Genomic DNA, 27,174 nt, shown 5'->3' with positions numbered 1-27,174 from the left:
CACCTACACGTTTTAGTGCCTGCTTTTTATTTCATTTCATGTTGAGAAAGGTAAAACAGAACAAAATTGTATCACAATTCTATTCATGATCAAAATGGATAAAGGTTACTAGAGATATGTACAGATAAGGTATAAGGGAGAGAAGGGGGACGGACAAAGCAAAAAGGAGAACGGAGGGGGGGGGGGGGGGGGGGGGGGGTCGCAGTATTTTATTCTCAGGTTAAAATACCCCGTTTCAAGTGAGTGTGTGCTGACCTTTTACAAATGGATCTCTCTGCTTGCTTAAAGGCCGCAAACCAGACAGCCATAATATTAATAAAAAATACAATAGTTATTTTTCATTGACAACAGGAACCCCCCTGCATGCCAGGGGGTGGACCTCTGTCTATGGGTACAACAATGTGCTGCACTAGAGTTAAAACAATGGAGGCAGGAGCCCTGTATTCCAAACTCTGCATTTCCCACCGACAGCACCCCACAGCCAGGCTGTGATAGTACAGATGTTTTTTGTTGATATGCAGGATAAGTCATATATACAGTATCAAAGAGGAAAGCAATTACAGAAACTTTGTTTAAACATTTTGAGTTGGATAGAGTAATCCTGCTATGTGCTTCCATAAAGCTTGTGAGATACTGGCTTTTCCACTAAGTCTGGGGAGGATTCTACCGAGAGAACGAGAGAAGCCGAGGGGGAGAAATGGTCCTTATAGCTCTGTTTCCTGTGCGTTTCTTTCCATTCGTTGTGTTTTTGATCCCAAATCCATCTGGACATTCAAGTATTTTCACGTTTAAGGAAGACACTTAAGGCTTCTGTGGCAAAAAATATATAAGCAAACCACAAAAAAAAAATAAAAAAAAAATAGGTTGTAGTGAGTCGAGTTGTGCTGCACTGCATTGGGCAACTTGTGTTGTTGCGCAGGTCCTTCGCTTGTGTATGTATGGAAGTCTAAGTGCCCATAGAAGAGGGCTACATCAAGTCCTCGGCCCCTACCTGGCTTGAGTTCAGTAGAGCAGATGGAGTGTCTGTTTAGAGAGATGGGTGGGAGTGCTCTGGGCTCAGTAGGTCGAGGAGGTGGTGCTCATGGCATCCTCACTGATGCGTGTACTCCCAGGATGGACGCTGGCAAAGTACTTGACGTCCTTGTCCAGGTCCATCTGCAGTGCCACCAGGGTCTGCTCCAGCGCCTCCTGGTGGGAGTTGGCAGAATGCAGGAAGTACTCTGCATGGGAGGACAGAGAAATATGGAGGACAGGTGTGATAAGGGTTCAGCTGCCGATATCTGGGAGAACATTAACATATGTTGCAACACTACAGATTGATGCAGTCTTTGCCGTGTTTCCTCATTGGGGATTAATAAAGTGGCTTTTAAAATAAAATAGTATTCCTGAGCTACAGAAATCAATCAAATCTGAGTTGATAGTGGTTTCAGGGTAGTGGTTTCAATTCCCGGGACCACCCATACGTAAAATGTATGCACGCATGACTACGTTACTTTGGATAAAAGTGTCTGCTAAATAGCATTATCATCTTTAGCTTTATCGTATGTTTATTTTAGCTTTAGCTAATACTATGCTTTTTGAGGGCCTCAAACTGTAGACGTTTATAAGAAAGACCTTAAGACACCTTTTTAGCTGTGCTATTACATAGGGTGTCTATTTTATCCCACTCTATATACACAAAGGTATGTAGACACCCCTTCAAATTAGTGGATTCGGCTAGTTCAGCCACACCTGTTGCTGACAGGTGTATAAAATTGAGCAAACAGCAATGCAATCTCCATAGACAAACATCAGCAGTAGAATGGCCTTACTGAGTGATGTGTAAAATATATATATATATTTTTTTCCCCCTTCGTTTTTTACAACACAACAAAATAAGCCAGAATTGCTTGTTGTCCTTGTACTAACTATGGAATTGGTAAGCTCAACATGCCAGTGTGTGTGCATGTACCTCTCTCCACCAGGCTCTGGCGGATGGTCTTGGCCAGCAGCACCCTGACGTTGGCCACGGGGTCAGAGGCCAGCTGTAACAGAGGGGCTAGCAAGTGCTCCGAGAACTGCTCCAACGACACACAGTCATCCTCAATTACCAGCTGGCAGACAAAAAGAGAAGGAGGATGGTCAGTGTGTGTGTTGAGAGCAAGAGTGGCAAAAGGTAAGTGTGTTTGAGACATACAGGGAGCATGTGTGTGCATGAATGAGACCAAACAAAAGGAAGTGCGCACACACTTGACCTCTCGGTCGCACACACTCAGAGGCATCATGATCGCTTTGTCCTCCCACGCAAGAGACATTGTGGGACGGATAATGGGGCCATTCATAGAATCAAATAAAGTGCTTGGTACACTGTCAAGTGGCCCATTGAAAAACAGTGTCTTCTTCGCTACCAGCGCCACTCCACTCACGGTATAATATTGTAGGATGGAAACTAAAAGGCTCTTCAATAAAACTGACCTTAATAAAAAACATCATTAAATCTTGGCAGATATCCCAGCAACGACCAGATGTCAGAAATATTTTACCTGAGTGTCATAATCTTACTTTATGAGAAATAAATACAGGAGAACTTATTTGATTGTATTTTTTAAGATCTTTAACAAATCACCCTAGGGTTTATTAAAAATATATATATATTATTTCACCTTTATTTAACCAGGTAGGCTAGTTGAGAACAAGTTCTCATTTGCAACTGCGACCTGGCCAAGATCACACATAGCAAATCAACACATACAACAACAGAGTTACACATGGAATAAACAAAACATACAGTCAATAATACAGTAGAAAAATAAGTATATATACAATGTGAACAAATGAGGTGAGATGAGGTAAAGGCAAAAAAAGGCCATGGTGGCGAGGTAAATACAATATAGCAAGTAAAACACTGGAATGGTAGATTTGCAGTGGAAGAATGTGCAAAGTAGAAATAATGGGGTGCAAAGGAGAAAAATAAATAAATAAAATAAAGTATGGGAAGAGGTAGTTGTTTGGGCTAAATTATAGATGGGCTTTGAACAGGTGTAGGAATCTTTGAGCTGCTCTGACAGCTGGTGCTTAAAGCTAGTGAGGGAGATGAGCGTTTCCAGCTTCAGTGATTTTTGCAGTTCGTTTCAGTCATTGGCAGCAGAGAACTGGAAGGAAAGACGACCAAAGGAGGAATTGGCTTTGGGGGTGACCAGTGAGATATACCTGCTGGAGCGCGTGCTACGAGTGGATGCTGCTATGGTGACAAGTAACTGAGATAAGGCGGGGCTTTACCTAGCACAGACTTGTAGATAATCTGTAGCCAGTGGGTTTGGCGACGAGTATGAAGCGAGGGCCAACCAACGAGAGCATACAGGTCGCAATGGTGGGTAGTGTATGGGGCTTTGGTGACAAAACGGATGGCACTGTGATAAACTGGATGCAGTCTGAGTAGAGTGTTGGAGGCTATTTTATAGATGACGTCACCGAAATCAAGGATCGGTAGGATGGTCCGTTTTACTAGGGTATGTTTGGCAGCATGAGTGAAGGATGCTGTGTTGCGATATCGGAAGCCAATTCTAGATTTAATTTTGGATTGGAGATGCTTAATGTGAGTCTGGAAGGAGAGTTTACAGTCTAACCAGACACCTAGGTATTTGTAGTTGTCCACGTATTCTAAGTCAGAGCCGTCCAGAGTAGTGATGCTGGACGGGCGAGCAGGATCGGGCAGTGATCGGTTGAATAGCATGCATTTAGTTTTACTTGCATTTAAGAGCAGTTGGAGGCCACGGAAGGAGAGTTGTATGGCATTGAAGCTCGTCTGGAGGTGAGTTAACAGTGTCCAAAGAGGGGCCAGAAGTATACAGAATGGTGTCGTCTATGTAGAGGTGTATCAGAGAATCACCAGCAGCAAGAGCAACATCATTGATGTATACAGAGAAGAGTCGGCCCGAGGATTGAACCCTGTGGCACCCCCATAGAGACTGCCAGAGGTCCGGACAACAGGCCCTCCGATTTGACACACTGAACTCCATCAGAGAAGTAGTTGGTAAACCAGGCAAGGCAATCATTTGAGAAACCAAGGCTGTCGAGTCTGCCAAATAAGAATGTGGTGATTGACAGAGTCGAAAGCCTTGGCCAGGTCGATGAATACGGCTGCGCAGTAATGTCTCTTATCGATGGCGGTTATGATGTTGTTTAGGACCTTGAGCGTGACTGAGGTGCACCCATGACCAGCTCTGAAACCAGATTGCATAGCGGAGAAGGTACGGTGGGATTCGAAATGCTCGGTAATCTGTTTGTTAACTTGGCTTTCGAGGACCTTAGAAAGACAGGGTAGGATAGATATAGGTCTGTAGCAGTTTGGGTCTAGAGTGTCATCCCCTTTGAAGAGGGCAGTGATCGTGGCAGCTTTCCAATGTTTGGGAATCTCAGACGATACGAAAGAGAGGTTGAACAGGCTAGTAATAGGGGTTACAACAATTTTGGCAGATCATTTTTAGAAAGAGAGGGCCCAGATTGTCTAGCCCGGCTGATTTGTAGGGGTCCAGATTTTGCAGCTCTTTCAGAACATCAGCTATCTGGATTTGGGTGAAGGAGAAATGGTGGGGGCTTTGGCGGGTTGCTGTGGAGGGTGCCGGGCAAAAAGCATGGCCAGCCATAGATAAATGCTTATTGAAATTCTCAATATTGTGGGTTTATCGGTGGTGACAGTGTTTCCTAGCCTCAGAGCAGTGGGCAGCTGGGAGGAGGTGATCTTCTTCTCTATGGACTTTACAGTGTGTTGGGGATGAATCAGAATTAGTTGGGTAACATAGTTAAGATGTTATTTTCATCATATGCTTGTGAGATACTTGTCATTAGAATGGTTCCCTTTGGACTATAGGGTTGGCAGTTGCAGTTATCACTTCTCAGCTAGGGCTTAGTCACTTGGGGCCCAGAGAAGGGAGAGGTCAGGCTTGTCTTCATATGTCAATGTATCTGTTAAACCATGTGGTGTTATTTAGAATATCAGAAGGGGAGAACGACAGAATGGAACATTGTCTTCTTATGGGAATGTGTCTGTTACTATTCCTAAACCATGTGAAGGGATGGCGTGATTAATGGGGAACCAGTTAGTTATCTCATACCATGTCTGTACGCCAGTCACTCCCCCCTTTTCTCATTGGGGGGAGGAGTATGGCAGTGTCTGGAACCATTGTATGTCCCCTCTGAGGTTGCCCTTATCTTGACCTAGTATATGACCTAAGAGGCTCACTGTCTTCAGTGAGTTTGTCCAGGTCTGGGTGTATTTGAGATGGGAGTATCTAGAATTGACAATTGATATGCCATTGGATGAGGTAATGTTTTGGTACTCTGAAGTACCAAGAATGAGATTAGAACCTTGTTTAGGAGACCAAACTGAACGATAATTTATAGCAAATTCTGTCTAGCTATGGGATACTCCTCTCTCAAGTAAAAGTCTTTCTTTGTGAAGCAATTCCTATTATCTGTGGTTTGTCATGTTGACTAGGGGGTGGATCTTTGCTATAAAAAGATCTTTTGCCATTATGTTGGCCACTCAACTTTTCATTAGAGATACTGAAATGTTGAAAGTCAAATGCTATTGCAAAAGCTTAATTATTAATAAAGGTGAAGTTTAAGTATAACTCTGACTGGTGTGTGGTTTGCTCTCATCATTTGATAATACAGGAAATTGCCACGACAAGTGTCACAACTTTTTTTGAGTTAGTACTACAGGATGCAAATTTCTGTTTGAAAAAGCTAGCCTTAGCTTTCCTAACTGCCTGTGTATATTTGTTCCTAACTTCCCTGAAAAGTTGCATATCACGGGGGCTATTTGATGCCAATGCAGAATGCCACAGGATATTTTTGTGCTGGTCAAGGGCAGACAGGTCTGGAGTGAACCAAGGACTATATCTATTCCTAGTTCTATTTTTTTTTTTTTAATGGGGCATGCTTATTTAAGATGGTGTGGAAGGCACTTTTAAAGAATAGCCAGGCATCTACTGACGGGATGAGGTCAATGTCATTCCAGGATACATCGGCCAGGTCGATTAGAAAGGCCTGCTCGCAGAAGTGTTTTAGGGAGCGTTTGACAGTGATGATGGGTGGTCGTTTGGTCGCAGACCCAATACGGATGCAGGCAATGAGGCAGTGATCGCTGAGATCTTGATTGAAAACAGAAGAGGTATATTTGGAGGGCAAGTTCGTTAGGATGACATCTATGAGGGTGCCCGTGTTTACGGATTTGGAGTTGTACCTGGTAGGTTCATTGATAATTTGTGTGAGATTGAGGGCATCAAGCTTAGATTGTAGGATGGCCGGGGTGTTAAGCATGTCCCAGTTTAGGTCACCTAGTAGCACGAGCTCAGAAGATAGATGGGGGGGCAATCAATTCACATATGGTATCGAGGGCACAGCTGGGGGCAGAGGGAGGTCTATAGCAAGCGGCAACAGTGAGAGACTTGTTTCTGGAAAGGTGAATTTTTAGTAGAAGAAGTAGAAGCTCGAAATGTTTGGGTACAGACTTGGATAGTAATACAGAACTCTGCAAACTATTTTTGCAGTAGATTGCAACACCGCCCCCTTTGGCAGTTTTATCTTGGCGGAAAATGTTATAGTTAGCGATGGAGATTTCAGGGTTTTTGGTGGTTTTCCTAAGCCAGGATTCAGACACGGCTAAGACATCCGGGTTGGCAGAGTATGCTAAAGCAGTGAGTAAAACAAACTTTGGGAGTAGGCTTCTAATGTTAACATGTTGAGCGAAGGTAGAAAGTAATGTTTTGTGGTTACTGGATGATTATTGTGTTTGATAGGTCAGGAGAAGACGAGAATAATAACGAACATGAAGAGAAGATGTTCTCACCTGACATACGAAGGTGAAGGCCTGTCGTCCCGACCACTTGTGAGAGTGGCAGAACTTCTCCACCAGCTCACTCAGGAAGTCTGTCAACAACACCTGGCACGACGCCACCTTCCTGATGATCTCACTCACCTGACAATGCACAAAAGGAATACAGACTTTGTTGATAGCTACTTTGAGGAAAAATAATTTACTACGACATGTAGTTGTCCCACCTAGCCATCTTAAGATGGATAGGAGCGCATTTTGGAGGGAGAACAAGGCGGAGCCCATTTTGGAGGGAGCTGTCTGGGTGACGTACCAGTTTGTAGGAGGTCCAGCGTACAGAGGACACTCGGTCCGTACACAGGCTGAAGGACAGAGGACGAAGGTAGTCATACACATCCTGACCACTGTACAACTCCAGTAGCAGCACCAGCTGTCTGAGAACACAGAGGGAAAGGTCACTCACTGGTCAGCTTTCAAAAAAGAGAGTTTACCCAGAGAACCAAATGTCACCAAGAGTCAATCTTTCAAAAGGCTATATCTATGTTTAACTCTCTCACCTACACACAGTAAAGGAAGGCATTGGCACAACTCACTGGTCCTCATATTTTCTGTAGGTCTGAGAGCGCAAACAATACCTAGGGCTACCACCATTTGTCTGGGTGGTAATGGTGTGTGAGACAACTAAGTTCACAGGGGAAATAATTGATTAATAAAGTGTGGTAACAGACGGATAACCTACTCAGCCAGCTCTGACCGGAAGCGCCAGTTTCGGCTGTTGTCTGTGACCAGGAACTCCTGGAGCTGGTACAGGTATTTACGCCGCGTCTCCTGGTGCAGCAGCTAGAGGGAGAGGGACAGGGTGAGTGCTGACAGAGAACAAGGGAAGGAATGAGAGATAGAGGATGAAAGGAGGGGGGGGTGAAAGAGGCTCTTTGACCACACAGCAGAAGAGTGAAAACTCTACACTGCATAACAGAAGACACTGCAGGTGTCCCTAGATACCATCACCACACACAGCAGCACTATTGGAAATATGCGCCATTTGGAACAGTAAAAACATTTCTGCTGCAGTCAACTAATTGATAAATCAACAGAAAGCAGGGATGTGAAATGGGACAACCGCTGGGCAATGACAGGCTAGCTATCCATTCTAATAATACAAAGATCTAAGAAGAGATGGTACTCTTGAGCAATATTAATTCTTTATACTGATCTGCTGACTGACCTTGAGGAAGTCGTAGAGGTGTTTGAGGACCCCTACCCGCACCTCATCCAGGTCCTTGAGGAAGCTGTTGAAGATGGGCACCAGGTCAGCTGCTGTCAGCTGGTCCCCCAGGATCAGGGCCAGCTCGTGGATGGAGAAGGCCAGCGTCCGACGCACTTTCCACTGGGGGAGGGAGAGGGACAGAGATATATTAGAGGCCAGGCAGGCCCAGATGCGTTAAAGAGTCAGAGATTCAGTTAGCCGGTAATTTAAAAAAAATAAAAATAAGAAAACTTGATCAAATTGAGCCGGCCAATTGTCCGGAAGAACAAACAATTCCATTGTGAAATAAAGCTTTAGGCTATTCATAGATGGAAATACATTGACTGGTCATGAAAAAAAAAAAAAAAATTATAATAATAATAATAATAATCTGCCTATAGGCTCATTTGCATAATTTTGTGAGATTAAATTGGCGCATGTACAGTATATTCGTTACGCATCTTATTTTATCACACACACGTACAGAATACAGACCCTTTGAGCAGAAAATGTGTCAGCGCGAGAGCTGCTGCTACAGCATCTCAAACAGCAAATGCCTAGGCAACGGAAGACAGGCTCCATCAGCGCGTCACACACCACTGAGTGAAAGGCAGTATGCATTTTGAAAACATATACTTAATTGTTTTAAACCTGAACGGTTTTACTACATACGAGGCATACCTTGCTTCAAAGTAGCCTTGCCAAAATCAGACCATATTCGTGTAGGAAATTTTATTTAAAAAAAACTTTCATTGTCCTGTAGCCAAAGGCACAATCCTAGTCGTATTAGCAACCCATGTAGTTGTTGCATATTAGATCTCCTCTCTTTCTAATGGATATTTTCCTCTTTGTCACATGAAACAGCAGTGCTTTTGAAGAGTTTTCCCGCTAATTGCATTACGGAACGAACATTTGAGCATAGCTTACCGCCTTGTGCGCATTGCTGCGCTTATAATGTGAATAAATAACAGTTTATCAACAATAAGATAAAGGTTCTGATCTACTGCGGACTAATTTATTTTTATTTTTTATGTAATCTAGGCTACTGGTTGTAAGAATTTGGGATCTATCATTCCACAACTGTCCCACAGTGTTAGGAATAGGCCATTTCGTTCTCAACAAGCTGGCCAATGGAATAGGTCAACTTTTCTACTGTGGGGGATAGTAGATTGACATAACCTAGTGATTTTGTTGTTCATTATTCATCTTGTTGACTGAGGAAAAGTAAATGTGGACAGTTATTCTAGCGTCTTCAAAGTGCGCATCAGAATTAGGTAAGGACTGCACATTGTTACATCCTTGACATGTTCTGTTAATATGAATGGCCATAATCTAAATCTGATTTCTGTCAGTCTAAACACTGTGGGTGGACGCCCTAATCGGGTTACGCACCCAATGCATATGGGTCCGGTAGATTTCTCAAAATGACCAGTAAACTAAAATGCTGCCGGTCAAATGTCCAGCGCTACATTTTCCTAACGGAAACCCTGTGTGTGTGGAACACAGGGAGCTGCCAAGTGGAGACAGCAGCAGACACATACACAGGCCTCACATGGGTGGGTAGGGGAGTCGAGCCCTTTGGGCTGCGGCGCCTGAGGAAAAAGTTGGTCCTTTGCAGGCCTGCAAACTCTGGGGTTGAGGACTGAATGGTGAGGGGACAGGAGCTTATTTTTGAGGACTGCAGTTGGGAACCCAACAAGCTAAAATAAGATCCACACATTGGGCTTTGGAGAAACACAAATTAATAAAAAAAAAAAGGTGCTGGAGGAACAGCAGAAATAAGAAGTAAACCTGCCCCATGCTCCAGTCTAGGTCCTGTCTCTGGCTCAGCACCCACCACAACAACAACCAGCTGGCGGAGGAGGAAACAGACCAGTGACAGAGAGCACTGGGCATTACACCGGTACATGCTAAACACACCAGGGGTACGTTCAGATACTGTAGAAACGTTGCCATTAGAGCTAATGTGAATAGAACCAACTCTACAAGTGAGCGAGGTTCTACACAATCTATGTAAAAAGTCCCATAATGTTGCATTCTACTGAATGTGTTCACCACCTTAGGTCGAACATTTGATGAGAAAAACACTTCCACTCTAAAAACGTGTACAGTAGAATTGACAGAGGGAGTGTGTACGGGAGACAGGGTGTAGAAAGAGTGTAGACCTACCTGCATGTCGGAGGCCAGGGTCTCGTAGGTATCCCGGAGGCAGTGCCAGTTCTGTCTGCCTAGGGTCATGGCCACACCGGGCAGGCTGTAGGCACAATGCTTGGCGATCTCCATGTCCACCGTCTGGGCTCTGGAAGGGTCCGTCATGGACAGGTACTGGTCCAGCAGGGCCTGGGGTATCACGTCCTGATGCTTGGATTTCTTCTCATCCTCTGGACTGAAGCTGCTGTCGCTCAGCTCAGAGTCATCACCGTGGCTCATCTGCAGGGTCGAGGTTCGGCTCTACACAGATACACACTAAGATTAACCACGGTCAAACATGACAACCCTGTACCCTTTTCTCTGAAGGCGTGACATCACCCCCCACCCCAAAAAGGTAGGCCTCCACCACCCATTCCCCCTCACCTCCATGTCTGAGTGGTCTCCTATGAGGGGCATTTGGTGCACTCCAAAGGGGTTGTCGTGGTGGTGTCCCCCCTTGCTGTCCCGGGGCTCCAGGAAGGCATCCTCTAGGTGAGAGTCCATGGTGGTGGCTCTCAGAGCAGCCGTCAGGACTTCCACTTGTGCTGCAGGGAGGGAAGGAAAGGAGACATGGATGAGAGTGTATAAACTTTGAGGCGTGTGTGTGTGTGTGTGTCTTTGTCAAACAGGCGTTCTCTGTGCCGTATTTACACATCCTTCATTGGACAACAGTAGGCCTTTATCTGGGTGTCAGATAGCTCAGATGTATTGCGTATCCAGTATTCCTAGATATTATGAAAGGTGTACCAAATGGGTCGATTGTGGGTCCTGTACTTTTTACATTAACAATATCGACTTGTCCCTATAAATTTGTAACCTTCATGCCGATGATGCTGTTGTGTATGCCATTTCCCCCATGGTTGACCCGGCTATATCTGAAATACATTATACCTACATTGTATCAGAAACACTTTGACCTGAAGTGAGGTAAATGCAGGTAAACTAAATACATGTTCTCTAGAGCACAAAAACAACTGGCGATTTAAGCATATGTACTTTGGATGGTATCAGTATTGATCGTGTGCCTGCTTACAAATATTTGGGCATCTGGACAGATGAAAAGCTGTCTTTTAAAATGCATATTGATGAGTTAGTTAATAAGCTGAGAATCAAAATGGGCTTCTTCTAGAGCAGGGTTTCCTAACTCTGTCCTCGGGACCCCAAGCGTTGCATGTTTTAGTTTTTGCCCTAACACTACACAGCTGATTCAAATGATCAAAGTTTGATTAGTTGAATCAGCTGTGTAGTGTATTACAGAGGACCGAGTTTTGGAAACACTGTTCTATAGAAATAGTCCTGCCTCTCCCTAAACAGTAGAAAGCAGATTATTCAGTCAACGTTCCCATCGGCGCTAGACTATGGCGACATCTACAATCGTGGCCAAAAGTTGAGAATGACACAAATATTAATTTCCACAATGTCTGCTGCCTCAGTGTCTTTAGAAGTTTTTGTCAGACGTTACTATGGAATACTGAAGTATAATTACAAGCATTTCATAAGTGTCAAAGGCTTGTATTGACAATTACATGAAGTTGATGCAAAGAGTCAATATTTGCAGCGTTGACCCTTTTTTTTCAAGACCTCTGCAATCCGCCCTGGCATGCTGTCAATTAACTTCTGGGCCACATCCTGACTGATGGCAGCCCATTCTTGCATAAACAATGCTTGGAGTTTGTGGGTTTTTGTTTGTTCACCCACCTCTTGAGGATTGACCACAAGTTCTCAATGGGATTAAGGTCTGGGGAGTTCCCTGGCCAAGGACCCAAAATATCGATGTTTTGTTCCCCGAGCCACTTAGTTATCACTTTGCCTTATGGCAAGGTGCTCCATCATGCTGGAAAAGGCATTGTTCATCACCAAACTGTTCCTGGATGGTTGGGAGAAGTTGCTCTCGGAGGATGTGTTGGTACCATTCTTTATTCATGACTGTGTTCTTAGGCAAAACTGTGAGTGAGCCCACTCCCTTGGCTGAGAAGCAACCCCACACATGAATGGTGTCAGGATGCTTTACTGTTGGCATGACACAGGACTGATGGTAGCGCTCACCTTGTCTTCTCCGGACAAGCTTTTTTCCAGATGGTCCTTTTGTGGCAGGGCTGAAATGCAGTGGAAATGTTTTTGGGGGATTCAGTTCATTTGCATGGCAAAGAGCAACTTTGCAATTAATTGCAATTCATCTGATCACTCTTCATAACATTCTGGAGTATATGCAAATTGCCATCATACAAACTGAGGCAGCAGACTTTGAAAATGTATATTCGTGTCATTCTCAAAACTTTTGGCCACGACTATATATGAACGCAGCGGCCACTTCCGTAAAGCCTTTAGTTTAGATGCTCTTATTATGGGCAAATTATTTAAACTTATCACTGCATACTCTACTAGATCGTTTTTAATCAATTTAATACGTTACAGCCTTATTCTAAAATGTAACAAAATGTGGAAAAAGTATAGGGTTCTGAATACTTTCCGAAGGCACTGTATAGATATATACAGTACCAGTCAAAAGTTTGTACACCTACCCATTCAACAGTTCTGTATTTATACTATTTTCTACATTGTAGCATAATATTAAAGACATCAAAACTATGAAATAACAAATATGGAATCATGTAGTAAACAAAAATCAAAATATATTTGAGATTCTTCCAAGTAAATAAATCACAGACCGTGGCACCAGTAAAGCACCACCACACCATCACACGTCCTCCTCCATGCTTCACGGTGGGAACCACACATGCGGAGATCATCCGTTTACCTACTCTGCGTCTCGCAATGACACGGTGGTTGGAACCAAAAATCTCAAATTTGGAACAAGGACAGATGTCCATTGCTTGTGTTTCTTGGTCCAAGCAAGTATCTTCTTATTGGTGTCCTTTAGTAGTGGTTTCTTTGCAGCAATTGGACCATGAAGGCCTGATTCACACAGTCTCCTCTGAACAGTTTATGTTGAGATGTGTCTATTACTTGAACTCTGAAGCATTTATTTGGGCTGCAATCCAAGGTAACTAAAGAACTTATCCTCCCCAGCAGAGGTAACTCTGGATCTTTCCTGTGGAGGTCCTCATGAGAGAATGCCAAGAGTGTGCAAAGCTGTCATCAATGTGCCTCTTTGAAGAATATATTTTCATTTGTTTACCACTTTTTTGGTTACTACATGATTCCATGTGTTATTTCATAGTTTTGATGTCTTCACTACTATTCTACAATGTAGAAAATAGTAAAAAAGGAAAACCCTTGAACGAGTAGCTGTGTTCAAACTTTTGACTGGTACTGTATGCGTGCATGTTTTTTGGGGTTGGGAGCAATCCCGCCTCGCAGGGGCTGTGGAGGTGCTTGCTACGCCACTGCTTATAACTATACATTAAGTAGAACTATAAGAAATCTAAGATGTGTCAAATTATATCCAGCTCTGTGCTCCAGCTATGTAGTTGAAATAGCGCCCCTTGTGCGCACATTTGGTAATACCGTACACCCCCAGTATGGTACAGAAACCGTATGAAAATCTGGATCCCGCCCAACCCTAACACAACCAAGTTGAATTTGCATTGTTCATCAAGCCAATGCATTTCTTACATGCCACTAGTGCGAGATCATGTAGAGATTTTAAGTCATGTGTGCCCCATTTTAGAAACGGAAAATCTCAGGAGAGACTCCACTGGAATTGAACTGCTATAATGATATTTCCCACACAGTAGTGATCTGTAGTATAGGCCTGGCCTATGAGTTGAGTTTTCCCATGCAGTATGATGGATTGCATCTACAGGCAGCACAAGTAGGCTCACAAATACAAGAGGATTGCAGGTAAAGCTGTTTGTCATAAAACAGCTTTAGTTTGAAGCTTCTTTCCAGTGCTTTTTGGTAACCTTTGACAACACCCTTAGTTTCATTGTGTGATTCATGATCAATATACTGGTACACCTCACAATTTTTCTATTTACTGCCTCTGTCCCAAAAATATCCTCCCGTTTGTATTGTGTAGAATAGCCAGGCGCCAGCAGGCTGCTAACCTCAGTGCTACCCTCACATGCCAAAGCGACATCAAGGGTTTCCTTCCACCGATAACACAGTTGACTGGACTCGAGGTCTAACCTCTCAAAGCGTTGGCCTATAGCACTAGCCTCTGAGCTCTACCACCCAAAACTACATGTGAAACATTGCTGGGGTTAGCTTGGAAAAGACAGGTTGTCACTTTATTGCCAAGGGAATTCACACGCCATGACAACTTCTTCCTAGCAGAATTACATACAGCCTACAACACACTAATAGCCACTGTCTCTGAATGGACACAACCCCACGTATTTCAAGTGACCAAAATAACCACCTCAAGTTAAATTATATGGTGTTTTAGTAAGCAGCTTATCTTGACCTCAGCTGTAGTGTAAACCTCTAATTGTGAAGTAAAGCTGAAGCTTCATAGACACACAAAGCTCACCTTTCACGTCAGGGTCATCAATATGAGGCTCCAGGTTTTCAATCAGCTCTTCCAGCTGTTTCCGGTCCAGGACGGGTGCCGAGGCCTTAGTCTTGCCCTGACTGGAGGAGCCATAACTGGGGGACTCCTGCTGGCCGCTTTCCCCATGCTGGAGCAGCTCCATGTCCAGGTCCATCTCAGCGATGGGCATCCTCCAGAAGTGGAAGGAGTTGTAGAGCTCCTGCTCGGGGATATTGTCCTGAGGACTGACAGAGGGGGATTCCTCTACTGGCTCAGACAAGGATGAGGGCTCAGATATGTCTACTGGTGAGTCATCCTTCTCATTAGAGGTTGTGTGCTTTTCAGGTGGCTGTGACTCATTCTCAGTATCCCCTGAAGGGGCATCCTCCTCCTCCCGAGCACCTGCTGTGTCGGAGGAGTCGGGGGTTAGCGAGGAAGGCTCCTTCTTGCGCTTCTCGTCACAGAGGCACTCTGGAACTATGTCGGCATCCTCGCAGCACGGTCCACCGTCCGAGGCATCCATCAAGGCCTCCGCCGCCTGCTCCCCACCCCCTTCCTCTGCCACATCCACCCCTACCTCCTCTGTCCGGCACAACACCCCCTCCCCCAGGTCGCCTGTCGAAATGCAGTCCTGCTGTGGACAACCCTCCTCTTGGTTGCCATTTGTGCATGCAGGCAAGTCCTCCCCCTGCCTCTGAGAGTAATTCTCTGTGTTAGCCCTTAGGGAGGGGTCTGTAGAGTCTGGGTTCCGTGGTTTCTCTTCAGTACTGGGGGAGAGAGAGGAAGCTAGTTACAAACAAAGCAGTTCAAATCTCAAGCTTGGTGGATTTTCTTCAGAATGAAAGGATCCAGCCATTCATGTAAATTCCCTTTTAGATGCCTGCTCAAAAGACCAACAATAGCTGCACCTGTTCTGTGGGTGGACACAGTAGCACTCGCCCACCTCCCCCTCTCTGAAGTACTGGCCCACACTGTTGGGGCTGGCGAACGTGGAGATGAACTGGCCCAGCGACTGGAAGGCAGCCTGACGCACCTGAGAGACACACACAGTAAGAGACAAGAGGTCCAGGAACAAATGAGTACGACAATTATTTCCACTCATTTAGCAGACACTCTTGTAGAGAAGTAAGTAGCCAAGCTGTGCGTTCAAATAAGGAGGCAGAGAAAAGCATGTCATGACATGTCCTAAGTGGCATGTCAGCCGTGCTTAAAAAAATTAAATTAAACTCCCTGTCAATTTTCCATAATGGTGGGAAAACTGGGCTAACTATTGTTAAATAATCCCTACTACCACCAGGCCTTGCAGTAAAACACATTTTCTCTAAAAAGTGCTTTACTTGCAGCATGAACAATGGCATTCTAGCCCCAGGTCAATGTGTAATGCCTACGTTAAAAGTATTTACCAACGGAGGGGTATCCTACGAAGCAGGTTGAGGAGTTAGCGAGGTAACTTTGGTCAAATCTGTGTTCAACACATGGTAACAGGTCATACGAAAGTGGCTGACTTTTTAGTCAGGTAAATTTCTATGGCAACAAATTCTTCAGAACTAACATGCTCCGGGGAAGGCTAACTCCACTTAGCCTGAATGAAATGACTGAGCCATGAGTTGAGGACCAATGAAATCAGATTCCCTCCCTCTTGCAAAGACTGCATTATCATCCCCTTCATTTGAGGAAGACTGATTAAATATTTAATTAAATCAAAAAGGTTTTTTTGTGTGTTAAAAAATACTGAAGTTAAAATCACATTACAGATTTAGTGATGACAGAACGCCTTTTAAACTTCATGCACAGTAAGACCTTAAAGGAATTCAATAATTTTATCGATAGGAATAAGGGAAAAGGTGGTTGTGCATTAAGCACACCAGAGTCGGCACTTCAACAAGCCTATTTCACACCATAGCCTGATGAATTTGCAATTTTACTTTTTTTTCCATTTCAGCACAAATTAAAATGTGGCACTGACTCGCCCATAGATTGATGTTCAGCATTGTCTCAATGAAGAGTTCAGTGTTCGACTAGCCACGTGCAACATGCATGCACAGTTACAAGCCTGCTAGAGTGAAACGGCAGGCTGGACGAGCAATATCCAACTTCATAGTACGGATGAAACCTGAACTGGAATGTCAAGCTAACAAGCTGGTTAGCTTTTGAAAACAGAGTAAATCTAGATTGCTTCGTAGGATACCCCTCAGGTTGTGGGTTGCCAAATGGCAGAAATCCCCCTTTCTGTTGAGTGCTCACCCAACGGGAGGGGTCACTGATGAGGCTGATGAAGAGCGAGGAGAGCTTGGTCCTGCGCACTTCCTGCGAGGTGGATGAGGAAACGGTCATGAAGCACTCAGCACAGGCCTTCCTCACCCCCCACACGTTGTCCGAGCAGAGCTGGAAAAAGCGGGGCAGCTGGACAGGAAAGGAGAGAGGTGGGAGAGAAAGGGAAGGCAGAAAAAAAATACGTTTGTTAGTCAGAGCTTGAAATGCCCTTTCCTTGTCGCACACACACACAGAGAGACAGAGACAGAGAGAGAGAGAGTCAATGTGTCACCCGTTACAATCTCAATGCCACAATACAGTTGCAACAGAGAACAATACACAGAGTGCAGAGAAATACTGACAATAGTGGCAGTTGGGAACGACATTAGGAGCAATAGTAGCTTCTGGCTGTCAGATTACTCATGAGAGTAAACCCTGGTGTGACAAGGCTAACAAGTCAGTTGGCTGAGAATGAAACCAAAAGAGGTCAACATGTACCAGGAGTTCCTCTGTCGCATCTCCTCCGACAACACTGCAAATGTCGCCAAAGTTTGCTGCACAAACCTGCCATAAAACACACAGAAAAACAAACATCTAAAACATTGACTTAAAGCCCACGCAGATGTAACAATACATTAAACAAAAAAGCTGAAAAGACCAATAGACAGTGGGACAACCACTGCCTGGGAGTGGTCTAATCCAGGGTTGTGTTCATTACGGCACACAACAGAAAGCGTAAAAAATTGTAACAGATAACAATTTCAGGTAGTCCCTCGTGTTTCAGTCCGTTTTCATTCATTTGGTGGCGAATGAACACAACCCTAGACTCTACTGACCTTGCGTACGTGGAACATCCTGCAGTCGCAACACATCTCACAGAAGCGGGGCAGGAAGAGGCGCTCGGTGATGTCCTTGCCCACCATGGGGGCCATCTTACAGATGATCTACAGACACATGTGCAGAGAAAAGAAATCAAGTCTGTCAGCATCCTCACACCGCATGAGGTTAGGCCATATCACAAAAACACTAGCTGTGTCCTATGGACAGCTTTGAAATACTCTTGCCTTGCACTATCTGCAGAAGGACAAACATTAATTTGTATGCTGGCTGCAGCCTACCTCTGTATATCACATCTATTGTAAATAGCAAGCCAGATAAAACAAAGGGGTCAACCTCATGACATAAAATGCTAATGTTTTAAAGTAGCATATCTTAAAGTGGCACACTGATTGCTTGGTAATATAACAATGTGGTGTGAGCATCATGTTACGAAAAAACTGCTCCATACTACATTTCCTCACACTTGTAAAAACTATTCCCTATGTAGTGCACTACTTTTGACCAGAACCCATAAAAAAAATACTTAAGTAGTGCACTATATAGGGAATAGGGTGCCACGTGACTCACGGCCATGGCTTCTGTCTTGACGTCGTCATTGCTGTCGGGGGCGGTCAGGTCCACCAGGACAGGGCACACCAGGGTCTCAATGTCCCCCCTCTCAATCAGCTCCTGCTCCAGCAGCACCAGCAGGGCTGCCTGGCTGGTCTTTCTGACCTGGGGAGACATCACAATCACTATATAGAAGTTATTAATAACATTAGTAAAATATTAGATTTGCAATGAAATGTTTCTTTTCACAGCTTAATTCACCATTCAAAATAGTTAAATAGGTGTACATTTAACGTGTCAATGGCCATATACAGGCATCTGAAAAGTTGAACAGGTAAACTCAGCAAAAAAAGAAACGTCCTCTCACTTAACTGCGTTTATTTTCAGATAACTTAACATGTGTAAATATTTGTATGAACATAAGATTAAACAGACAGAAACTGAACAAATTCCACAGACATGTGACTAACAAATGGAATAATGTGTCCCTGAACAAAGGGGGGGAGGGTCAAAATCAAAAGTAAGAGTCAGTATCTGGTGTGGCCACCAGCTGCATTAAATACTGCAGTGAATCTCCTCCTCATGGACTGCACCAGATATGCCAGTTCTTGCTGTGAGATGTTACCCCACTCTTCCACCAAGAAACCTGCAAGTTCCCAGACATTTCTGGGGGGGTGAATGGCCCTAGTCCTCACCCCCCGATCCAACAGGTCCCAGACGTGCTCAATGGGATTGAGATCCAGGCTCTTCCCTGGCCATGGCAGAACACTGACATTTCTGTCTTGCAGGAAATCGCACACAGAACGAGCAGTATGGCTGGTGGGTCATGTCGGCATGAGCCTGCAGGAAGGGTACCACATGAGGGAAGAGGATGTCTTCCCTGTAATGCACAGCGTTGAGATTGCCTGCAATGACAACAAGCTCAGTCCGACGATGCGGTGACACACCGCCCCAGACCATGACGGACCCTCCACCTCGATTCCGCTCCAGAGTACAGGCCTCTGTGTAAAGCGCATTCCTTTGACGATAAACACGAATCCGACCATCACCCCTGGTGAGACAAAACCGAGACTCGTCAGTGAAGAGCACTTTTTGCCAGTCCTGTCTGGTCCAGCGACGGTGGGTTTGTGCCCATAGGCGACGTTGTTGCCGGTGATGTCTGGTGAGGAACTGCCTTACATAAGGCCTACAAGCCCTAAGTCCAGCCTCTCTCAGCCTGTTGTGGACAGTCTGAGCACTGATGGAGGGATTGTGCGTTCCTGGTGTAACTCGGGCAGTTGTTGTTGCCATCCTGTACCTGTCCCACAGGTGTGATGTTCGGATGTACCGATCCTGTGCAGAGGTTGTTACACGTGGTCTGCCACTGCAAGGACGATCAGCTGTCCGTCCTGTCTCCCTGTAGCGCTGTCTTAGGCATCTCACAGTACCAACATTGCAATTTATTGCCCTGGCCACATCTGCAGTCCTCATGCATCCTTGCAGCATGCCTAAGGCATGTTCATGCAGATGAGCAGGGATCCTGGGCATCTTTCTTTTGGTGTTTTTCCAGAGTCAGTAGAAAGGCCTCTTTAGTGTCCTAAGCTTTCATAACTGTGACCTTAATTGCCTACCGTCTGTAAGCTGTTAGTGTCTTAACGACCGTTCCACAGGTGCATGTTCATTAATTGTTTATGGTTCATTGAACCAAAGTGTTTAAACCCTTTACAATGAAGATCTGTGATGATTTTTACAAATTATCTTTGAAAGACAGGGTCCTGAAAAAGGGTTGTTTCTGTTTTTGCTAAGTTTATGATAAACACAGAGGGATAATGTAATGAAGTGTCACACGCCTCCTTTACCTGGTTGTTCTGATCAGCCAGGTATCTCACGACGATCGGTAGCAAGTATTTAGAGAAGGCAAACGGAATGGAAGGTCTGTTCTCTTGACAGAAAATGGCGATGTGAGGAACTTGCTCCATTAGCTCTGCTCTTACAGTGGGCTCTGAAAGAGAAAGGTCATCCATTTAAAAAAGATATATATATATATTTTATAAACAGTAGAAAAGGGCCCAATGAAGTCTGAAGATCAAAGGCCTTTTAAAAACTAAATAATCTGGTTTCATCAGACAGCAGCACAAGTGCTCAACAATGAGTGAACCCTGGCTGGATGATGAAACCAGATCCTTTGGTCATTTAAAAAAGGCCTTTGGGGACCCAATCTCTCTGGACAAATATAATGATATCCCCCTCTGTCCATAGGGAGGATATAATTTGTCCTGACAGAGAGATTGTCTGCAGAAATAGTTACATTTTCTTAACTTCTGATGTGAATTTAGGTAGGCCTACATTTGAATGAAATACATCAATCCCCACTAATAAATAGAGTGGGTTTAGGCTGGGTTTCTGTACAGCACTGAGATATCAGCTGATGTAAGAAGGGCTATTAAAATAAATTTGATTTGAGTAGAATATTTCCCAGGCTTGCCCAAAAGCACGCACGCACACCCACCCACCTGAAACACTAGGGGAAACACTTTTTTAAATTTTATATGTACATTATTATTAACAATATTCATGATGAAGTTGTTTTAAAACATGTCCACTGACTGACTGACTAAGGTCCCCTCTGGTCAGTGTACTCCAGGGTTGAGGGCCTTGGTTGCTGCTCTAATGTATGCATGCACCATTAAGCAGGGCTTCTGTTCTGTTATAATCTCTACCCGGCACAGCCAGAAGAGGACTGGCCACCCCTCATAGCCTTGTTCCTCTCTAGGTTTCTTCCTAGGTTCTGGCCTTTCTAGGGAGTTTCTCCTAGCCACTGTGCTTCTACACCTGCATTGCTTGCTGTTTGGGGTTTTAGGCTGGGTTTCTGTACAGCACTTTGTGACATCAGCTGATGTAAGAAGGGCTTTATATATAAATTTGATTGATTGGCTACTGCATTACGCCATCACGCCCTGCGCTTACAAGGACACTGCTAGTCCACTAGCCTACATTCAGGGAATGTACAAAAAAAAACAGAGTTATCACAGCTAATAACACCCAATCCCTACCACTTCCCCATGGCCCTAACACTTCGATGTCTGACTCCAACAGGCTCCTGAACAGCTTCTATCCCCAAGCCATAAGACTGACAAATCGCTAACAAAATGGCTACACAGACTACGTAAAGTATTTGTCCCATGTTTCATGAGCTGAGATAAAAGATCACAGAAATGTTCCATACGCACAAAAAGCTTCTCTCAAATGTTATGCAGAAATGTGTTTACATCCCTGTTAGTGAGCATTTCTTCTTTGCCAAAATAATCCATCCACCTAACAGATTCAACAGCATGATCATTACACAGATGCACCTTGTGCTGGGGACAATGAAAGGCCACTAAAAATGTGCAGTTGTGTCACAAAAAATGCCACAGATGTCTCAAGTATTGAGGGAGCGTACAAATTGGCATGCTGACTGCAGGAACGTCCATTTCTCTACCATAAACTGCCTCCAACGTAATTTTAGAGAATTTGGCAGTATGTCTAACTGGCCTCACAACCGAAAACCACTGCTGGTGTCAATGTTGTGAACAGAGTGTCCCATGGTGGCGGTAGGTTTATGGTATGGGCAGGCATAAGCTACGGACAACAAACAATTGCATTTTATGGATTTGAATGCACACAAATACTGTGACCAGATCCTGAGGCCCATTGTGAGGCAGATGCATATCTGTATTCCCAGTCATGCGAAATCAATAGATGATTAGGACCTAATGAATTTAATTATTTCAATTGACTGGTTTCTTCATATGAACTGTAACTCAGTAAAATCGTTGAAATTGTTGCGTTTATATTTTTGTTCAGTATAAATATGGTATTGGAACTGATCCTGTATATAGTTTACTTACTTTCTCATTTTTGTTCTACCTTGTGTTATTTTTAGTACTACATTGATTACAGTGTTGGATTTAGAGCTTGCAAGAAAGGCATTTCACTGTACTTGTGCACATGACATCAAAATGTGAAACTTGGCCGATCTGAACGGCCTGGATAGGTAGAAGCAGTGGTGTACCTTCCACTAGATTGCTTAGCATGCCTCCACCTTACAGATCTACAAACATCGAAGGGTTAGGGCCAAGGGGGGGTTGAATAGGGACCGGCTGTAAAAGTAAGGCCCGAATGCATTTCACCTGTTTGAAATGGCAGCCAGGTGCAGTAAACAGTCAGTTAAATACACCGCTCCATCAAACATTTATAGGCCTCTCTCTGCACTGGTGACCAGCTAAGGAGAACAGGCTGGCTACTTAATGACACAGAAATAGGGGCATGTCCAGAGCATGCAGACACACGACAGACACAGGTTTGGCGTTTTCAATTCAGTGAGCTGTTAAATATGAAAACAGACACGTCTCATTCAGCAATGGGGTCTTACCTGAGTCATCGGCCAGTCGGCCCACTCTCTCCAAGACAGTGATACAGTCCCGCTCATCCTCATTTACAGCTTTAAGTGTGTCCAACAAACTTCGCGCCACCATTTGTCTGGAATTCACACAATAACAAGCAGGCATAAAAATAAACCATTTTACTATTATCCAGAATAAATGTAAAAAGTCTTCAAAAGTGTATGTTCTAATAATGTTCCATTGGATAGCTACCTGTTAAAAATGTTTTCGCTAGCCACGTATTTATCCAATCTTCCAAGAGGAGTCAGCATCTCATCTTGCGATACAAAGTCCAAGGCTGAAGGTATAATAATGATGTCAGACTCTGAGCTGTAGTCATCCACACCAACTATTAAAGACATTGGAAATATTGTGCATGAGAGGCACCCACCACCACCCAGACAGGCCGGTGAGTGACAGTGATGAGGAACAGTGAATAAAATAACATGACATGCAGTAGTGGCAGATGCTTGGCACCAATGCTAAAACCATTAGCATATCAGCAGTAGTTAAAAGAATCCAACACAAAAAAAGGGCACAGTGAAAATGACAGATTTGGTGAGAAGAAAACATATGAAATAGGCCTACAATGAACGCATCTAAAAATGACAAAATACACATAGCTTAAAAGCAGATGTGGATCTGTGGAAGGAAGGTAGTTATATGTAGGTGGACGCATTGCATTTTAACTGTTTTCACAATGGTATGGGTATGTTGCATGATGCACTATTGAAACAAAGCAATCCACCCGCTTGCAACATAAACAACTAGCTTGTACTGTAACAGTGTCTAGTTACTGCAATATGGCACTGCTGGCGGGCGCATGCACGCTGACTTCGGTCACCAGCTGTACGGTGTTCCCCCCAACACATTGGTGCGGCTGGTTTCCAGGTTAAGCGAGCAGTGTGTCAAGAAGAAGGCTTGGTTGTGTTTCAGAGCATGCATGGCTCGCGACCATTGACTCTCCCAAGTTCGTACGGGAGTAGCAGCAATGGGACAAGACCAACTACCAATTGGATATCACAAAATTTGGGAGAAAAAGGGGTAAAAATTACAAAAATAAAATATATGGCACGGCTGGGTGCGTCAATGTCCCACTTTTGCCAATCTATATTGAGAAAAAAATAAAACATGTAAAGTGCTGGTCCCATGTTTTATGAGTTGAAATAAAGGATCACAGAAATGTTCCATACGCACAAAACGCTTATTTCTCTCAAATGTTGTGCACAAATTTGTTTACTTCTCTGTTAGTGAGCATTTCTCCAACATAATACCTGACGGGTGTGGCATTATCAAGAAGCAGATTAAACAACATGATCATTAGACAGGCGCACCTAGTGCTGGGGACAATAAAAGGCCAGTTGTCACAAAACACAATACAACAGATGTCTCAAATTGAGGGAGTGTGCAATTGGCACACTGACTGCAAGAATGTCCACCAGAACTTTTGCCAAAAAATGTAATGTTAATTTATCTACCATATAAACCGCCACCAACGTAATTTTTGTGAATTTTGTAGTATGTTCATGGGCTGGCGTAGTTATGCCGGTTGACCTTCACATACGGTTTCTTTCCCTCCGGGATCCTTGTAGACCAGCCACCTGGACAGCTAATGAAACAGGAGTATTTCTGTCTGCAATAAAGCCCTTTTGTGGGGATAAACTAATTCTGATTGGATGGCCTGGCTCCCATGGCTGCACCCCTGCCCAGTCATGTGAAATCCATAGATTAGGGCCTAGTGATTTATTTAAATTGACTGATTTCTTTATATGAACTGTAACTCTGTAAAATAGTTAATTGTTGCATTTATAATTTTAGTTCAATATAGCTAGTTGGCTAGTTATGTTTTCATACTAATTTAGTTTGGCTAGCAAACCAAATAATCCAAACCCATTAACATTCCACATCAGAGGTTCAGGTTGAGTGACTAGAGTCAAATGGCCCTGAGCGAATTTCATATATGTACGCTAGTCTTTGAAAATACATCAACAACCTCCCTTCGCTGAGGTAGCTAGCTATCGTGCACGGAACCTAGAGTGCGAGATGTTCAAAATCAAATTGAATACAAAGGAGTGAATCGAAACGTGTATTACTGTTAATCTGCTTTACCTGAGCTAGATAGCATCTCAAACGGCTAGCTAACTAGCCAATTAGCTTGCTAGCTGGCTGGTTAGTTTATGACCTAACTTCAGCGTGCGCGTGACATAGCGTTAGCTGTTCCAAAACGACTTTTGCAAGCATTTAAATGTATGATGTGAATATACCTCTTTACACATCGAAGAACAGTTCTGTAAATTGCTAAGAAAGGTGACAGTCCAACCCGTATACCCAAGGCCCACTCAGACGACCCACCCATGAACTCCATTGCCGACAGGGCAATTATGTAGCAAGCTAGTTAGTACCCCTAGCAGTAAGAGTTCCACAATGAAAACAGAGGGGAAAACTTACATCCGTCCAACTCCTCCTGTGAATCCTCTTTGAGCAAAGATATATCTGGAAAAACAACCAAAAACGGAATGAAAGGATACTCAATCGATAGCTTAATTGTACTTTCACTCGAAACTTTTAAAATATGGGACGGAAAAAAAGTGTTAATAACGCATTTTCCTGAAGCTAATATCAATAAAGGCTACGTACCCGCCATCTTGTCCTGGTCCTACATTTAAAGTGGTATGGGCAGATGAGGCTTCAACTGGAGAGGGAGAAAATTGGAGCCGCGGTTAAAAACTGAACAACGAGCGGTTCGGATAGTATCAAATCGGTGAACAAATCACCACTCCACCTAGAGGCGTTGATTGTAAAGTACAACGCCCAATGCATTTTTTTATCAATTGCTTCAAATTCTGTTCAGTGACTGAATAATAATGTTCTATCTTGTGATATTGTAATTGCTTTGCTTTATCTTGAGCAGGTCGCAGTTGTAATGAGAACTTGTTCTCAACAAGCCTACCTGGTTAAATAAAGGTTAAATAAAAAATATATAAAAAATAAAATATAGTCAAATATGGTGGATTAATTAAGAGTGTTCACTCAAGCCATTTACCAGCATCAATGTGTGAATGTAACGTAATGCATGATACTACTGGTGGAAGTGATCATTTCCCGATTTCGTGTACCATGAACGTTGCTATTCCAGACAGGGTACCATTCAGAAGATGGGGCTTTCATAAATCAGACTGGGAAAAGTTTGGTGATCATTGCTTAAAGTCTGTTGGAGAGTTGTCTTTAGAGAGGCCGGTTGATGTACTGTATGTGCTGCCTCTGTGACCTCACTGATTTTGAGTGCTGCGAATTTTTATGTACCAGTAAGTGAAGTGGGTGAGAAAAGGAAGGTGGTCCCATGGAGGACTGAAGAATGCACTGTGGCTATTCGAAAAAGAAATATGGCTTAGAGTGTTGCAGAGGAATATGACTCCTAAGAATCTACTTGATTTCTAAAGGAAGAATGCTTTAGTACGTAGGATCATTAAGTCTGTCAAGAGAAATGCATGGAAACAGTTCTGCTCTACAATAGGCAGGTACTGAACTGGGGGATGTATGATCTATGTTGAAGAAGATGACTAGAGGAAGCAAGTCCACTCTAATTCCAGTTTTGGTTATGGGTATAAAAATGGCCGTAACTGATAAAGGAAAAGCTGTCTTGTTGGGGAAGACATTTGCTAGGGTACATAGTGGGTTGCTTTAAATGCTCATGTTAATGTGTATAAGAAAAGGGATACTGTTGACTCTTCTTTGGATGCAGTTTTTACCATATATGAGATGTGTTCAGCCTTAATAGGGTGTGAATATACAGCCCCAGGTCATAATGAGTTGTGCTATGTAATGTTTAAGCATCTACCTGAAGAGGTCATTCATGTTCTCCAGGGATTATTTAATATGATTTGGAGTGAGGGAGTTATACCTTCTGGTTGGAAACATTTAGTAATGTTACTTTTTGTAAAGCCTGGTAAGGACCCTTCATGTGCTGATAGTTAGAGACCAATAGCACTGACCTCTAACATGTGTAAAATGATGGAAAAGATGATAGTCAACAGATTGTCATATTTCTTGGAACATAGAGGTTTATTGAGTCAATGTCAAAGTGGTAAACGTAGATCTACTTTGAATGCATTAGTAAAGGTGAGCAATGAAGTTTAAAAAACTCTGGTCACGAAAGAAGTAATGGCTACTGTCTTTTTTTACATTGAAAAGGCTTATGCCACTATGTGGAGAGAAGGCCTACTGATTAAGATGGAAATACTTGGTATTGGTGGGAGATTATATAACTGGGTTTTGGCCTTCTTATTTAATTACTCTTTTTGGGTTAAAATAGAATACATTTTATCTGATGCCTATGGAGAAGACACGGCAGTGCTATCAGCAGTGGTGCCCCACCTGTTTTGAGCCCTACATTAGTTTTTTCTTGGGCTTGCCTGTTTTGCATGTTATTTTGGCATTAATA

General features: G+C 43.6%; 1 protein-coding gene across 4 annotated transcripts; it reads right to left on the bottom strand.

Moving 5' to 3' along the window:
• Positions 1–10: 10 nt before the first annotated feature.
• On the bottom strand, positions 11–25,501 carry LOC129859210 (serine/threonine-protein phosphatase 4 regulatory subunit 1-like). Of its 4 annotated transcripts, none has more exons than XM_055928692.1 (19): positions 25,371–25,499; positions 25,182–25,226; positions 22,947–23,082; positions 22,724–22,830; positions 20,169–20,311; positions 18,349–18,495; positions 17,778–17,885; positions 17,440–17,505; positions 16,933–17,091; positions 15,597–15,721; positions 14,689–15,455; positions 10,638–10,798; positions 10,233–10,514; positions 8,043–8,204; positions 7,557–7,657; positions 7,131–7,251; positions 6,833–6,961; positions 1,952–2,093; positions 11–1,220 (listed from the first exon to the last, which is right to left on the bottom strand). In XM_055928692.1, exons 1-19 carry the CDS (start codon positions 25,375–25,377, stop codon positions 1,057–1,059), a joined length of 3,072 nt encoding a protein of 1,023 aa, XP_055784667.1. In that variant the 5' UTR covers positions 25,378–25,499; the 3' UTR covers positions 11–1,056. The 4 variants fall into 4 exon arrangements, with proteins under 4 accessions (XP_055784667.1, XP_055784668.1, XP_055784670.1 ...); XM_055928693.1 differs by having other exon boundaries at positions 22,947–23,031; XM_055928695.1 differs by lacking the exons at positions 25,182–25,226; positions 25,371–25,499 and adding an exon at positions 24,998–25,156 and having other exon boundaries at positions 22,947–23,031.
• Between the last annotated feature and the right edge of the window lie 1,673 nt (positions 25,502–27,174).

Source organism: Salvelinus fontinalis, chromosome 7, assembly GCF_029448725.1.
Source record: "Salvelinus fontinalis isolate EN_2023a chromosome 7, ASM2944872v1, whole genome shotgun sequence".
NCBI lineage: Eukaryota > Metazoa > Chordata > Actinopteri > Salmoniformes > Salmonidae > Salvelinus > Salvelinus fontinalis.
Note: the sequence above shows the minus strand (reverse complement) of the source record. Positions and strands in the feature narration are given on the sequence as shown.